We start from the raw sequence: 16,512 nt of genomic DNA on the forward strand, positions 1-16,512 counted from the left end.
TTAATACTAATCCTCAACTCTCAGATCTGCAGCTTCCAGCAACCAACTATAATCCATCAGCTCATTTCTCTTTTCCCTCCCCCTCTCTGTTAAACTCAATTTGGCACATCATCCTAATATTTGACTGCAGAACCAGCAAATATATTAGAATTGATTGGCTTATTTTGAGCTGTTTTTTCACCTTCTGCCTAACAATGTTTTTCATCGTTAATTCATGCATTTATGTAGATTAGAATTACATTACCATCCCATTCATTCATTAGTGTTCAACATTCTTTCTCCAACCACACCACCTATCTCTTCCCCCTACAGACCGCTCAATTGAAGTTTCACTGTATCCTGATATTTCTGAGATCAGGTCTCACTGGACCATATTTCTTATTTGTTCGGGGGCCTGAATAGTACTTTGATCTTCTCTGAGGTGCATCTTCTGATCTCCATTTTAAAGAAAAGGGGGGGGGGATCCAGTTGTCACAGACCAATTTGTACGAGAATTAGTAGTTCAAAGAAAAAAATTGCAATAAAAGCAATTCATCCCTTAAGGCCATAAAGGTAACCCACAGTGAAGACCATTAAGGTGCCAGTCAGTAAGGCTGAACATATGCAGAAATTCTTGTGGGCTTTTTTCTAATGCACCTGCAATTGAATTGCTTGCTCTAATCTTCCACTTGAATGAGATATTCATCGTGCAAACCATGACTGAGGAGATTGCAGTGTCCAAGGTCCTCTCATCGGATTCACCTGCATTCATTTCACTGCTGAGCTTGAAACTCCCCTCAACATTTAAGAACTTAACCTGCAGTCATGATACTAAGTTGCATTTTCTTTTCTTCTTTTCATATGTAACGACATTTTTTGATGAGTGAGAAGAGAAGTACAAAGCCCCAAACTGGCTTGCTGAAGTCTGCCAAAACATAAAAAGCAGAAGGAAGAATTACAGAAGAGAACACAACCCAATCTGCCAATCCCTTGCCTGGCCAATTGATCTGCCATGTTATTTTCTCTAGACTTGCAAATGAATGATTAATTTGCCTTTTTGAAGCAAGGTGTTTCATGCATTAAATATGTGTAAATCTCAGTTTTCCTTGTGAAATCTCAAAAGGCCTCTTGAATTTTGCTTTGTTTCTTTTAAGGGTGGGGATCGCTGCCAGGCTGCGTGGCTCCTGCACCAGTACCAGGGCCAGTGAGCACACGTGGGGGCATCAACAGGGGTGGGATTTTTGCATTTCACGGGGGACAGGGCTGTCATTCCCCTCCATCTGGGCACAGGCGCCATGCAGCCTGGCAGGGACCTTTTTTCCCTTCGTTTAAATTATTCTACTTCATATTAAATGTCAACAAAAAAAAAAAATATATCACTCTTTGTGTTCTTTTCATTGTTGATATTTGAGTCCCATTCCTAGTACATATAGTGTGGGGAAGTTCCTTCCCTACACTTATACCATAGTTAACCACAATGCCCTTGTTGATCATACTTGTTGGATGTGTGCTATCTACTCTAGTGTTGCCAGACATGATAAAAGTTGCTATAATGTTTCTTCTGCTGACCAATGGTGATCTTTCCAGTGTTGGTGCAGGCAACGACATCGGCAATGGCAACAATGAGCGTGTCTTGATCGAGACATCCCCTATCCCTTTGGTAATTTGTTTTACCCATTCTGAATTATCCACTATTTTCTCAAAGGTTGCAGGTCTTGGTACTGACTCTTACGATACTAACCTTTTAATGTATAAACCAGATGACAGCATCTATTAATCCTGAATCTAAACAGTTCCACAGTGAGACCAGTATTCCATGCTTGGTAAATAAATTCAACAATAGAAAAGATGGAGGCCTTCATAGTAGCTGCCTCAAATATTATACACGGAAGAAGATTTAGCCAGAGGAAGACAATCTTTTTTACATACACTAACAATCTGTGGCTGATGCCACTTCTATGCTCTAACCAGTGCAATTGGCTGAAGAATATAAGTGGACAGTACTGGCATACCAAAATTTGGAGGGAAGTAGGTAAATGGGGGGGGGGGGGGGGAGGGGTTTGTGGTCAGATATCTTATCTTAAATTACTGGCAGAGAGAAATTCATACAAAAAATCCAAAAAGAAAAGGGTGAAATTCAGTGCTGAGAGTTTCCTCTGTTCATGAGAATGGGCCAGGATTGTACATTATTTTTTGGGGGATGTATAAATTCTTTTATTTATTTTTTCCTCAATAACAAAGAGGGAGGTTTAGTTGGGGGGCCAATTTTCATTTTTGTAGAGGTTTGGTGAATGTTTATATAAGCATTAGCTGGCCAATCTGGTAAAGAATTAGCTGTTGCATCAAAGCTTGTTTGCTAACGAAATGGAAATAGCTCACAGAGATCCATCTTTCCAAGCCTTTTCTGCTGGCATTGTCTATAAATCCGGACACACTCAGTCTACAAAATATCAATGGTGGCATTTTGGTTGCAGTCACTGCACAGCTTTGTTAGATGCATAAACAATCACTCGCACTCAACTGTTGTATTTAGATTGCTGGAAGTATAGGGCCAGGCATGCTTCTTCCTCTGGGCTGGCACTTCTTACCTGTCCTACTAAATGCCAACTTGTTTGAACTTTGAACACAAACCAATTTCCCAGTTGCAGAGTTGAGGTACTCAGATTGTTTAGTAATATCGTCCTCTTCCCAAATTCTTGATCTTTTTCGACTACTATGTCATGATTTTATTTATTTATTTATTTCTTGGGGGGGGGGGGGTGGTGGTGGTTTGGTTTGGTGCTTCAGTTTGTATTAATAGTATTAGAGCGGTTGATCCTTGGTCTCTACCTTCACCATGGTTGCCGTGCACACATGGCTTCTGCACTCCCCCACAGAGAATGCTCCTCCCCTTTTTGGTACAAAGGCAAGTAGCTATAAATTCAATTGCAATGAGAAGAGCAGTTCCACTTAGTTTAACCTGCATATAAATCTTGTTAATTTTAAAATGAAACTTAGAAATAGATATTACTTGGTAGGATTTTTATCAATGTATAATTATTAATATGGAAAAGAACGCTGTTTGGTGGAGCAGTCCCGGTGCCCAGGCACAAGAGCGATCGAAATTACAGCTCTATTCTTTGTGAAATCAATAATCTCATCTGTATTTGATGCCCCTGAGCACACGCTTATTGGTCTGTGCCGATATAGGGTCCATGTGACCAGGTAGTGATCTCTAGCTCATATTACTATATCCAAATAAACGATTGGGATTGGGTTTGTTAACCACATAAATTACATGATGGAAGCTACTCATGATTCCTATACAAATACGTTATACTGGATCGTTTGGCATCATGAATATCGAAAAAATAATGGGGATAGAGAAATAAACTAATGATCTAACGGTTGATTGGATGAGTGATGAATTGGTCAGGTTTGCATTTTTTTTTTCTTCTAAAGAGAGATCACACACTGTTAGTTTATATTGGCATCGTACATGCTTACCCAATAAGAAAGTGGGAGAAGAGTTTTAGTAATGTCGATTCGTATACAGGAGAGACCCTCATCATTAAAATACAAGAGAGAGATTGTGAGGGACATATACAATTCCCCCTCCCACTTTTTATTTGAGGTCTATTTGTTTTTCCAATATCAGTCTTCATCCCTAACCACAACTTTCTTATTGGGAGAGGGTCTTCACGCAAAGAGGGCATGTTACAAAAAAAAATGTCATTACATCTCAAGGCATCAAATGAGATAAGGAAAGGTTCATATCTGGTGCATTTCCTCCCGACAAGAACATGGAGATTCAGTTGCGGTTTTCCCTTATGCTGGAGTTGTTTCCAATGCATTCAATTTTCGATTGTTAATTAAAGTGGTGAAGTTCTTTTTGTGCAGTCGAAGGAAAGTAAGTAATAAAGTCAAGTACATTATATTACATTACTTTCCTCTTCTCATCCTTTATTGATTCTTCTTTGTGATAGTAATCCCGTGGAAACGAAATGGATAGAAATAATCGGTGGGAGAAATCATTCAATTTTATAAATGAAATTAAAGGGTTTCAATTTTTACATGAAATTTCACAGATGCGTGAAGTTTCAAAGCTTCCAAATGATCTTAGTCCTTTCGTAATGAGTCTGACGCACAAGTACAATTATGTGTTCCCTTGAATACAAGTTCCTCTATGATCAATTGGATTTTCTCAAAAATCTGATCACTTACTCAAAAAAACAGAAAAGAGAGAAAAAACACGATTTTTAGGAAGGGTGCACACTGTTATGTCTGTCAGGGTTTTGCAATATGTCTATATATATTGCTTAACCCTTGCACATATGGTTTGGTTAATTTCTAAAATTATACTTGGCTTTCCTGGTAGGAATTGATATCTTATATTCTTTTCCTAACAGTTTGGATTAAGTTTTTCTTCACATGTATGGAGGGAAGAATTCCCTTAAGACTATTGTATAGGGTTGAAACTTGAAACCGCAATTCCCCATTCCAATTCGATAGTTTTGGTATCAATGGCCTGGTGATGGGATTCCTCCTTCACGATATTGACTCGTTCATTGCTCATGAAAATCTTTCTTGATAAGTCGATACAGGTTTGTGTATTACAAGCATTGGGCTTTTTTTTCAACGGCACTCTGTCGATCAGGAGCTTACCATAGGTGAATGAGAATTTGTTCTTTCTTTTCTTTTCTTCTCATTCCGAAAAATTCAAATCCAACTTTTGGGGCCTACCAAACCTGCTCCAATTTGAAATTGGATTCTGCATCATTACATACAAAGAGATGATAAAGTTAGGTCTAAATGATCAAAATCCTTAATTAATTTCTTTTGTGTGTAAACAAATAATGAAAAGAATTTTATTAAACCTCAAAAGGGAAAACATGATTTACAATCTATCTTGTGATATGAACCATGATTATAAGGTAGATGATCCGACATATTCTGATTCCTCGGACCATGGACTAAAGTTTCAAGACTTCGAGGCTCAAGCTCCACAGGACCCATGAGGCAAAAGTCAGAAAAAGCCTACCCATTCGCATGGTTCTTTCCTGCTCTAACCCTAGGGTTCCCCTGATCCCATCTGTCAACCTGTTTTGGACCAAAAATACTTAACCCTATAGGTTTATTTGGTGTAATCTTATATGTCTTTACCTCTTCCAGCCCTCACTGTTCATTCCAAATTGATTAAACCTATCATTTGAAACCATCTAGCCATCCAACTCCAAAGGACAAAACCAACCTGAAAACAGCCCGGATTATGGAACCCACTATGTCGGTCTGAACTCTGAATAGGGTAGTAGTTGTCAATCCAAGGCAAAGAAAGACCAAAACCGCCATTTCCACCTCTAACTCAGCACTCTGCACCACCAATAGATGCATCAGTTTAGAGGTTCTGTGAACCTTTTCTTCTAGCTATCTTCTTGTGCACACCCTACAGACCGCAGCTTCCTATCTTTTTCAAGAAGAAATAAAGCAACGATTGAACTGAACCCCCAAGGCGGCGAGGCTCCCAACCCTCCTCCTCTCTCTCTCTTTCTCTCTATACGATTGAACCTTAGGCAGCCAGGCCCCAACCCTCCTCTCTCTCTGTGCACTGTGCAATCTCCGTTTCTCTCTCTTTTTGCTCTTTTCTTCTCCAATGGCGGTTCCTCTTGCCATTCCTTCAATTTATTATAGAAGTGGGTCTTGCTCTATGATTCTGTATTTGATTCTGGTTGTTGCCCGTACAGCCTCATCAGCTCTACTGGTGGGATTGAAGCATCACCAAAACAGCCACTACTTCAGAAAACCACCGAACCTCCAAGCCAATCAAACCACCTGTAACTTGTTCGTAGGGAACTGGGTTCGCGATGACGACGGTACATACCCAATATACCAGTCATCTGCGTGTCCCATCATCGATCCAGAATTTAATTGCCAGATGTACGGTCGACCCGATACAGGTTACCTCAGATATCGATGGCAACCCATCAATTGCGAGCTCCCCAGGTACAAAATTACAAACAATTCTTCTCTATTATCTCATTCTAATTTTCCTTGCTTATTAGTCTGAAGATTCTCTGCTTAATTATTAACATGGTGGAAGGTTCAATGGGCTTGATTTTCTGGTGAAGATGAAAGGGAAGACTGTGATGTTCGTGGGAGATTCACTGGGTCGCAGTCAATGGGAGTCTTTGATTTGTATGATTTCCATCTGGATTCCACGGTCACCCACCCAATTGCTCAGGGAGGATCCTCTGTACACTTTCAAGTTCTTAGTTAAGTAAAGTTTTTTAAGGGACTGTTTTGACTTTGTATTGAGGGGTCACTGGGGTCCGAAACAAACGTTAACTGAGAGTTTATGTGTATCTGTACATGTAGGAATACGGGGTGACCGTGTCGTTCCATAAAGCACCGTATCTGGTGGACATAGACACAGTACAAGGGAAGCGAATTCTGAGGTTGGAGGAAATCTCTGCAAATGCCAACACTTGGAGTGGTGTTGATGTCTTGTCCTTTAATTCCGGTCACTGGTGGCTTCACTATAGTTCTCTTCAAGGGTTGGTACAGTTTGTTCCTCTTCTAAATTTTTTTTTTCTTGGGATATAAATTTGATCATAGAAGAAGAAGAAGAAGAAGAAGAGAATATATGTTAGCAGAGTGATGGGAGAAATGTAAGTTTGCAGGTGGGACTATATGGAATCAGGAGGGACACTGTATCAAGATATGGACCGTTCTGTGGCGTTTGAGAGAGGATTAAGAACATGGGCTAAGTGGGTTGACACCAATATTGATCCAACCAAGATTCGTGTCTTCTTCCAAGGCATCTCTCCTCAACACTACAAGTAAGCTTGTTCCCCCTTTAAATTTTTTTTCCCCCTTTAATCTTAGTTCTTACATTCATAGTTCCTTAATGAATATTAAACTTTGTAGCTTATATTGAGGTAAGGGCTGGGTTCTCATTCAACTCTAAGAAGAGTTTAGAGATGTCTGGAATCTACTAATGATTCTGGGCAGAGAGATGGCCAGAGAGTTGTGTGGTTGTGACTTTTGTTCCAAACTTTTGTTAGAATTAGTCCTGCATTTCGTGGTAGAAGAGGGTTAGTTATCCCAAAATGAGTGAATCATTTCTTTCCATAAAGAAAATGAGGAATGAGGAATCATTTTACCCACCTTTACTTTGCTCCTATCGTGTATCTTCTTTTCTTCACATGGAGTTTATGTGTTAGCCACCGTACCGATGCAGTGGTGCAATTTGGGTAGGTGGTCTGTAAATAAGCCCACCATACTCAGATTATCAATCTGGAGGAGCTGAACCTTAAAAAAAATTACTGATCAAATTCAAAGTTGAGGTCACTGCGTGTGCTCTCATTAGCCCTGTGTTGGTGCAGGCACGAGTAAAAACAAGCCTAAAAACCTCGAAAAGAAGGTGGAGATGGGGACTTGGCTCCTGTCCAGCACTCTGCCTGGGCGGACAGAGTGAGGCGTAAAAAGACTGCTTCACCCTTGCCCGAACTCTGTCAGGCGCTGCACATGCAGCCCAGACAGGGTGCTGGACAAGATCTTTTTGGGTGGAGATGGGGCTGTGGCCTGTGGGTGTATTGCTTCTAGTCATTCGCTGCGTCTCACAAGAAGAGTCTTAATAACAAACCAGAACCCAGAGAAGAACTCTTTTTAAATGGCCTCAAAACATTCCCCCTTTGAAAGTTGTCAACATTCACGTGTCAGTAGTGTTGTATAACTCCACCCAAAAACCTACCAATAAATTTAAATGGCCTCAAAACATTTTCCCTTTGAAAGTCGTCAACATTCACGTGTCAGTATCGTTGTATAACTCTACCCAAAAGCCTACCAATAAAAAAAAATCTCCACCCAAAAAAATAATAATTTCCCCTCCTTGTATTTCTGTCTCCCACCCTCTATATCGAGGGCAATCTTGTCATTCTGGACAATTTTGTATGGATCTTGACCAATTGATTTGTCTATTGACCTTATGCCTAGTGTGGCCGTGTAGAATGGAATCTCCTCACATCAAGTCATGTTTCACAACTCATATTAGGGGTGTAAGTTTGGCCATGTTAGCCTGAGCCTGCCCTAAGCCCGAACAAGGCATGGGCTGAGATATCCTAGCCCTTAGGATGAGTCAAGGTTGTGCCGGGCCATAGTTGAGGCCTTGGGCTGAGCCCGGCTCAGTCTTATTCTTTTTCGTTTTTCTTCTCCTTACTCTAGCTCAACCTCTACATCTTTCTTTACCATCACCATGGTCAAGGCCAATTAGGGTCAAGGTTGGATTTTTCAAGCCTTGAGTCAGGGTCAGGTCGAGCCTAGGCTCAGATAAGGGGACTCGAGATTGGGCTAGGGTTTTAAAAAGCTCGACCCAGCCCAACCCTCCCCTCTATTTGCAACCCTACCTTGTATAGAAGAGGGCATTGTTTTGTATGTAGGAGGCCAACATGTGAGAGGGAAAGAGAATGTAAGTAGGTGTATGATTCTCATGGTATGGCCATTTTTAAGTCACCATACATTGTTATACCAAGATTTATCTAGATATTTCTTTATTTTAAGAAAAAAATATAAAATTATAAAAAAAAAAAAAGAAGTAAAACTTGATGTAAGTGTAACCTAAAATGGTAAAAATGAGTATTTCACCATCCTATATGATACAAAAATCTTTCCAAACAAAATGCTATGATGAGATTAACTATTTAATTACCTAAATTACCCTACTAGAAGGAGATTCAAGCTGATATACTGAGTAAAAAAACTTGATAATAGTACTCGAGTATTATCTGGGACCCGGGAAAACCCCTAAAATTTTTTAAGATAAAAATTCAATAAGAACAAAGAGAGATATAACCCTTATTATCCCAACCCATGGAAAAAAAAAATTCATATATGAGAAAAGGCTGGGCACGTCATCGGCCCAGACATGTGATTGTCTCTTTCCCCATCCCTCACCACCCTGCCCAGCCCAGCCCATCCCACGCTTCCCATTCCTCTCCCATATAGAATAATTTGTCGGTGGTGGTGAGAGCTCTTGATGGGACATTTTGCTATTTCAAGGTAAATCTCAGCCAAGCAGTCCACATGTGCATTGTATTCTGTCAGTGACCCATCTCCTTCTGAAATCTGATATAAGAATCTTGCATTATTTATAAGTGGGCTCATTTTTTTTTGTTTAATTAAATAAAAAGAGGGACCCATCAATGCTGCGGGACTGTCTTTGGTCTGGTCCAGTCCAACGGCTTTATGGGCTAGCCCACTGGTGCAAAGTAAGAGTTGTCATTTCTTTTTCTGGGCTAGATCTCAGCCTTAAATTTTAGGGCTATTCTAATCGTGGACTTGGCCTGGGCTCGACTCTATAAGCCTTCGCGGAAATGAGTAGGGTGGGTCCTGCTGTAAAACGTTATGTTTTACTACCTTGGAAAAAAACTTCATAATTTGATAATTTACATTCCTTCCCCCACCCCTAACCGCCCCGCAAACCAACACCCCCCCCCCCCCCAAAAAAAAAAAAAAAAAAAAAATTCCAAATTCACATCGAAAACAAACGGTGCCAAAATGAAGAAACTATTACTGTAAATTATTTATTACAAACCCTCATATGTTAGACATAAGTGATGGAACTCAACTAATTCTACACCCTCATGCATCTGTCATTTTCTTATTCAAATGTGAATTGATTCAACTTGGGTCTAGGCCCATCTAACTGAAACCGATTTGTCAAGGTCTTGGGCATGGGCTTGGGTGTTAACAATATAGGCGTGTCCTATGCTCTGATGGGCTTGGTTTCGGGTTTTAACCCAGCCCAAGCCTACACGTAAGTTTCCCATGGATGTTTTGTTAACAGGACATCAAACAATGTAACAGTAGTAGTGGTCCTTTATGTAAGTTTGGTTTGTTGTATTGTTGCAGTCCTACTGAGTGGAACAGTGGTGCTCCGGCATCGGCAAACTGTTACGGTGAAAGAACACCACTGAGCGGCGAAATGTATCCAGGGCCCTATCCGGATCAAATGAAGGTGACTCTGGCTGTGTTGAAAGATATGCACCATCCAGTGTATCTGATGGACATTACAACATTGTCTCAGCTCAGGAAAGATGCTCACCCCTCCATCTATACTCCAGATAGAACTCCTGACTGTAGTCATTGGTGTCTACCGGGTCTACCCGATACTTGGAATCAGCTTTTCTACACGTCTTTGTTCTTCTAATTTGTTTTAGTTATTTTGGAATCTAGACTGGTGACTGATTACCCCACCACCACCCTAAAGACTAACAAAAGTAGATTTGGAAAGTAATGTGATCTAATTCTATAGATGCTATTCACATGTCAAATTTCAATTCAAACGTCTTACTGTAATGGTTTTGTCTGGGAATATACGTACTCATATTTTTCCACCACGTGCATATTATTAATGGAATTGGTCATGTAACAAATAAAGCATTGAAAATCGTGGACTGTGAAGAGGATGTTAAGATTGCTTCGGAGGGTATACATATACATAAAAGTGTAATGATCAAAATTGAGCCTGAAATTTGATATGTGGCCAATCCAAATCATTCCCTAGATATTAGCGATCAAATATATCACATCAGCCTTTCATATGGTAAAAAAGTGATGTGCCCATCCATAAAACTTTTTATCCTAATTTTATATCTAGGTTGAAAACAATTACATAATCCGCTCTTCTACCCTACAGAAAAATTGAACAATCCATTCACATCACTCAGCATTGCAAGGTCAGGTTAGAATTAGGGTACACGAAAAATATATGAGAGGAAAGGAAAACCTAATATTTTATGAGAAAATGTTCTCTTTGGGTGGGGGATGGGGGAGGGGGGAGGTCACGCTCAGATAGAGTGTGGGCCAGAATGACTGTACATGAAAAATATACGTAGAGGAAAGGAAAACCTAATATTTTATGAGAAAATGTTCTCTTTCGGTTGGGGGGAGTTCACGTTCAGACATAGTAGGGCCAAAATGACTGCCTCGCGCCCCCATGAAAGGTGGAAATCCCACCCATCAAGGCGCCGACGCGAGTGTGGCCCCTGCTCTCCCTCACATAGAACGCTCCCCCATATCTTATTTAAGGAAGTGTTTGAATGACACCTCTATAATTGCTTTGGCATTTGAAACCTTCTTTCGATTGCCCTTTGTTTTATTCCAAAAAGTTAATAATTTGAAGGGTAAAAATGAATTTTCATACTAATTTGGAATCATATCATAAATAAGATCTTAGTGCATAAGAATTGGAAGTTAAAATCATACACTTTGTAACATTTATTTTATATTTTGATTTTAAACACTTTGTAACATGCCAAAAAGATCCATGCCGTTACGCCTTATTCCATACCTTCAACAATTGTAGGTATTCGGCTCTCTTCCAGCCATGGCGGGAGGTGGATGATCCAGCCCAGCAAAAATAGGGGTGTTTGGGTCATTTCACAAGTGCCCCCCCTATGAAATGACCAACCCCCCCCCCCCCCCTTGCTCGGTTGGATTCTCCAGCTCCCGCCACGGGTGGAGGAGAGCCAGGTCCCAATTGTAGTGTCTTTTTTCATCTCTCCGTCTCTCTCTCTCCATCAAGCTCTCTCCCTAGTCATTGCATAACTGGATGAAAACCTCCAAGAAGTAACCAAAAGTGTTTTCAGGTAGCTGATGTCAAAAGAAGAAACTATCTTCTATGGTACCCTGTTTAATAATTGAGCAAAGACGGGGGTTCCTTTGCAAATAGAGAAGGGGGATTCGAGGAATTCAATGCACCCATTGCTTGTAGGATTGGCTTGAAGACATGGGTCAATTGGGTTGATTCCTACTATTGATCCAAACAAGACCCAGGTCTTCTTCACTGCTATGTCACCCCACGGACATGAGGTCCTTTTCCTTTCCCATACAAATTGTGCTGTGAATGATTCTTGGTTGGTCCTGTGTTTTTTTTACTAGAATCTACATCAAAATTATAGCCCATAGATATAGCTTGTTCCGATTTTTATACAGTAGTGTTTTGAGGACTAATATATCCAGTCTATAGAGAATGTTGTGAGACCCACTTAGTTCTTCCTGATTATGTGAACTGCAATTGGTAGGTAGAAGCTTTCAGAACAATCAAACATTGCTCATTTCAGGAGTTCAGATTGGCATAAGAAGGGTATCCAATGCTACAATGAAACCAAAGAAAAGTATTAACAGATGATCGAGCAAAAGGCAGACCCAGAAAGCTCTGCAGATTGCATACATTGGTGTTTGCCAGGAGTGCCAGATCCATAAACCAGACTAAGATAAAACTCAACACACTACTATTATTCAACTACAATATATATATATATATATATATCAACAATGTAGATTCTTTTGTGCAACCTTGCATAAATTTTCCTTTCCTACATTGGATGATTAGATTTACACACCAAAGAAGTAAAAAAGATTTCTAAACACACTAGCTGATCTAACTTCAGATTCTTGTATGAATTATTCCTTCTCTGCAAAGATATTAGCCTTGAATTGTGAGTCCCTGAGCACTCACTTCCACCATTCTTGAAATATCGTCAATGATTTTCGCTGGTACCTTTGCAACCCCATTTGCATTGGGTAACTGCAGATCATAAGCAGACGCATGAACTCCCAATGCTGCCCTGCCCGAAGGGTCAAGATTGTTCGACCAAGTTGCATCCCACTCAATAGCTTTGGCAGTACTGCAAGCCACAGTTGGGCCTCCAGGGACAGTCAAACGGGCTGAATTCTGCAGAGCCATATGATGAGATATATTAGTAGTTTTCTTTTAATTTCATCTTACTAGAATAATTAATAAGCTATGTGTTCTAATGGTTACCTGAGGGAAGAACCTCTCAAAGATAGTTCTGTAGTAATAAGCCTCTTTTGTGGTAGGTGTATTATGTGGGAAGATATTCTTTGCATTACACATCATTTTATCCGATACCTGTTATAGGAAGAAGAGAATTAGACAATGTTTAAAGGATCTTGGGATAGATAGATAGATTGTGAGAGACAGTACATGTTTGGCGGCATGAGCCTTAAGCCCGTCGATCCAACTGTAGCCAACACCATCACTAAATTGCTCCTTCTGCCTATATAGAATATGCTGCAGAACAATGAACAGACTGTTAGTAATCAATGTGATCAAGCAAAAAGTTTATAAATCTGGTAATTATGCTAGACCTTTGGCAGATAAGGATGTTCTTCATCATCAAAGGCCTTCCTCAGTACCCACTTCTCAATTCGTCCCTGATCCGGTTTTATCTGATAAAATTAGGCAAAGTCAGAGCAATCTTACCAATGAAAATTTCAAAGTTCTGAAGTACTATGTGAACAATGATCTCCCACCCACATACCATCTTCCACTCGGGATCAATACTCATTGCGACATTGATGAATTCCTTATCTAAGAAAGGGACCCGAGCTTCAAGACCCCAAGCAGAAGTTGTTTTATTTGCTCTCAGGCAATCATATTGGTGAAGGGCCTTTATCTGTGATATTGAAAAAGCAAATTTCAAAGTCAGTTATCACTAAATTTCAAATTGCAATTGGAAATGTTTTCCTGTCATCTCTGTTGATTTCCTGAAGTTAATTACCTTATGGCATGTCTCACGGTGGAATTCTTCCTTGTTTGGTGCCTTATGGAAATATAAGTATCCACCAAATATCTCATCAGAGCCCTCCCCAGAAATGACCATCTTCACTCCCAGTGATTTGATCTTGCGGGACATAAGAAACATAGGGGTGCTTGCCCTGATTGTCGTCACATCATATGATTCAATGTGGTAGATAACATCCTCAATGGCATCAATACCATCCTACCATATGCCCAAGGGAATAGAAAGGAAGGTTCATAGTTAGGTTTGATCTACAGGAACAAGAGAATACCAAGTATATCCTTCACATTGAATTTAAGAATAATAATAATAATTTCAGATCAATACCTGAACTGTAAAGTGAAACTCATGATGAATGGTCCCCAAATAATCAGAAACCTCTTTTCCGGCCTTCAAATCAGGGGAGCCCTGAAGAACACAGGGAATTACAGTCTGAAAAACTATCTCAAAACAACAGTAGAACTTCATTGCATCTCCATATCATGAAAATTTAATTAGAACTTTTAAGTACCTCAAGGCCAACACAGAAGGAATGAAGTTGTGCTCCCCACTGTTTGGCTGCCTTTGTCCCAGTAAAATAGCGAGCAGTAATGGAGGCAACTAGTGATGAATCTAGTCCCCCCGATAACAGAACTCCAAAGGGTACATCAGTCATTAGCCTCTTAATTACAGCCTGCAAGATGTCAAGCAAAAAAAAAAATGATATATCAGATGGGTTACTGAATTGAACTCAACTGAATAAGGAGATTTTTCTCCTAGAAAAACTAGAAGAAAAACTACAATGAAATTTGAGGATCCTAGTTCAGTAGTCTCACATTTTCAAGAGATTTTCTGACGAGTAGTGGATCATATGGAGTTGATGGAATAGCCTCTGAGTACCAAGGAGGATTGTACCATCTTCGCATCCCACCTGCCTTGCTCGAATACAAGTGACCGGGAGGGAAGCACTCAAAATGTTCACAATCATCATTAAGACCTTTCATTTCGGATGAAATCCAAATTGATCCTGAAGAGCAGGAAAATGGAATTGAATGAGAAAGATATTCAAATCTACAGTAAGAAATTTTTCTACATAAACATGGAAAGGAGATTTACCATCAAGTCCCCAACCAATGTAGAGGGAAGTAATCCCAATGGCATCTCGAGCAACAATGAAGCTGTTATCCCGGGTATCCAGTAATACAAATGAGAACATTCCATCCAACATGTCCAGAAAATCTTCTCCATACTCTTCATACTATCAAATCAAGATTAAAATCCAGTTAACAGTCAGTCCAAAACAAAAAAATGAGGTGAGCAAGGCAGGGGAGTAGTATTTTCTGTTTAGTGGGTAGCAGGGAAGGGATGATGGGATGATTTCGAATACCCATTTCCAGAGGAACTCTCCAGCAAGACAAAAGAAGATAGATTACCTTCTTTCCTGTTCTTTTTAAGCAATTTGTGGAATTTTATTATCTAATTATGTAAACCAGGTTTGCAAAACCAGAGATAATCTCAATCAATTTAAAGACAGCTGCAATTATGAAATTTCTGGAGTTTCAGAACTCTAGAGTTTTAGAAGGGAAGAGGAAAGAAGAGAATATAACACTCACGAGATGGGCTATAACATCACAATCACTACCAGTTCTGAACTTGTGATTATGCAGGCGTTTTCTCAGCTCTTCATGGTTGTAAATCTCTCCATTAACCTGCCCAGCCAATAACCACAATTTTCTTAGTTTTATTTAAGTAGAGAAAATCCAAGTTAGTAAAAGTTGCGGCTCTAGTCAGATCAGTACCGTTACAACAATTGACTTGTCGTCATTAAAGAGAGGTTGATCTCCAGAAGTGGGGTCGATTATAGCCAACCGCTGATGAGACAAAAAACAATCTCCATGTTGGTAAAGCCCACTCCAGTCGGGCCCTCTGTGCTTCAATCTGCAAAATATTAACAACTTTTTTCAAGAACATTCTCAGCTTGCAGATTCTAAGAGAGCTAATTAAACCTTTAATTATGTTATCCATCGAATAACCAAAAAAAAGAAAGAAGAAGTAATGGTGATGAGAGAAGTGTGTCCCGAAAAATTCAAAATGGGGCAGTTTAAAGGAAAGAAATAAAACAGGAACCATAAGAAGGAAAATGAACGAAAAAACTTGAACATTGACAAAAAAAAATTCTCGACAACTAGAATATAACTGGAAGAATAGGAATTTTGTAGGCAAAACAATAACAGAATTTTAGAACGATGCAATTGCCTGCGAGAAAGCTCGAGCACTCGAACCCTTTTCGCTTGGGAATCATCAGAACAACCCAGAACTGCAAGTATCCCACACATGGTTGACGATTGACGAGGAGGAGGAGGAGGAGGAGGAGGTGACTGGTTAGGTGAACAAAGGGGAACTTGATGAACTTGATAACGCTTACGATTTTAACGTCTCAACGCAAGTATTTATAGAAAAATCGATCCAGATTTCGGCGGGCCCCACATTCCAATTTCATGACACTTTCACATTTCACATTACCCCTCCCTCCCGAATTTTTATTCCTCCCTGGCTCCATCCCTTTTAATTAATTAATGTAAATAAAAAAAAATAAACGGCGACGTTACATCGCGTCTACCGTTCTCTACTTTTAATCCTCCAAGTCTCCTACTCCCCCACCCCACGCCCCACAGGCCTTCACACAGTCACACTTCTTATTGCCCCTTGCCCCTGTCAATCTCCACCACGTGTCTTGCACTGATTCGTTCAATCTTCTCCATAATTTCCCTTATTTCTTCAACACTTCCAATTTTTATCTCTCTTTCTTTCTCACTGCTGATTCAGCACCGGCTCTCCAAAGTCAAAAATCAACATCACTTACAATTCTTCAACTATCCACGTGTCCTCGAGAATAATTGAACATGACAGCTCCCAACTCCTGACGTGGAATTCGAATGGATAAGGTTCTTTAATACTATTTCCCCCATGA

General features: G+C 40.0%; 3 protein-coding genes across 3 annotated transcripts in view; 2 read left to right on the forward strand and 1 right to left on the reverse strand.

The window, feature by feature from the left end:
- Positions 1 to 1,968, forward strand: part of LOC122657751 — a 39,912-nt gene extending 37,944 nt beyond the window's left edge. The window contains exons 10-11 of the mRNA XM_043852548.1: positions 1,567 to 1,639; positions 1,740 to 1,968. Of these exons, the coding sequence (XP_043708483.1) occupies positions 1,567 to 1,639; positions 1,740 to 1,880 (214 nt within the window). The 3' untranslated portion in view covers positions 1,881 to 1,968. The remainder of the gene's footprint in view (positions 1 to 1,566; positions 1,640 to 1,739) is intronic.
- Positions 1,969 to 5,578: 3,610 nt separating this feature from the next.
- LOC122661212 (protein PMR5-like) lies at positions 5,579 to 10,183 on the forward strand. Its single transcript, XM_043856555.1, has 5 exons — positions 5,579 to 5,958; positions 6,056 to 6,227; positions 6,331 to 6,509; positions 6,636 to 6,794; positions 9,865 to 10,183. Exons 1-5 carry the CDS (start codon positions 5,609 to 5,611, stop codon positions 10,160 to 10,162), a joined length of 1,158 nt encoding a protein of 385 aa, XP_043712490.1. The 5' UTR covers positions 5,579 to 5,608; the 3' UTR covers positions 10,163 to 10,183.
- A 2,094-nt stretch (positions 10,184 to 12,277) lies between these two features.
- On the reverse strand, positions 12,278 to 15,907 carry LOC122648729 (asparagine synthetase [glutamine-hydrolyzing]-like). Its single transcript, XM_043841955.1, has 13 exons — positions 15,798 to 15,907; positions 15,341 to 15,479; positions 15,155 to 15,250; positions 14,658 to 14,799; positions 14,378 to 14,568; positions 14,074 to 14,235; positions 13,890 to 13,970; positions 13,542 to 13,763; positions 13,302 to 13,436; positions 13,129 to 13,209; positions 12,965 to 13,051; positions 12,782 to 12,889; positions 12,278 to 12,691 (listed from the first exon to the last, which is right to left on the reverse strand). Exons 1-13 carry the CDS (start codon positions 15,875 to 15,877, stop codon positions 12,443 to 12,445), a joined length of 1,773 nt encoding a protein of 590 aa, XP_043697890.1. The 5' UTR covers positions 15,878 to 15,907; the 3' UTR covers positions 12,278 to 12,442.
- Between the last annotated feature and the right edge of the window lie 605 nt (positions 15,908 to 16,512).

The sequence above is a fragment of the Telopea speciosissima genome, chromosome 1 (genome assembly GCF_018873765.1).
Source record: "Telopea speciosissima isolate NSW1024214 ecotype Mountain lineage chromosome 1, Tspe_v1, whole genome shotgun sequence".
In the NCBI taxonomy this organism is placed as follows: Eukaryota; Viridiplantae; Streptophyta; class Magnoliopsida; order Proteales; family Proteaceae; genus Telopea; species Telopea speciosissima.

Coding starts and splice junctions, on each gene's coding strand:
- LOC122661212 (XM_043856555.1), top strand. CDS start 5,609: ATGGCGGTTCCTCTTGCCATTCCTTCAATTTATTATAGAAGTGGGTCT. Junction 5,959..6,055: donor ATCAATTGCGAGCTCCCCAG/GTACAAAATTAC, acceptor ACATGGTGGAAG/GTTCAATGGGCTTGATTTTC. Junction 6,795..9,864: donor ATCTCTCCTCAACACTACAA/GTAAGCTTGTTC, acceptor GTATTGTTGCAG/TCCTACTGAGTGGAACAGTG.
- LOC122648729 (XM_043841955.1), bottom strand. CDS start 15,877: ATGTGTGGGATACTTGCAGTTCTGGGTTGTTCTGATGATTCCCAAGCG. Junction 15,251..15,340: donor ACAAGTCAATTGTTGTAACG/GTACTGATCTGA, acceptor TTGGCTGGGCAG/GTTAATGGAGAGATTTACAA. Junction 14,236..14,377: donor TCAGAAAATCTCTTGAAAAT/GTGAGACTACTG, acceptor GACATCTTGCAG/GCTGTAATTAAGAGGCTAAT.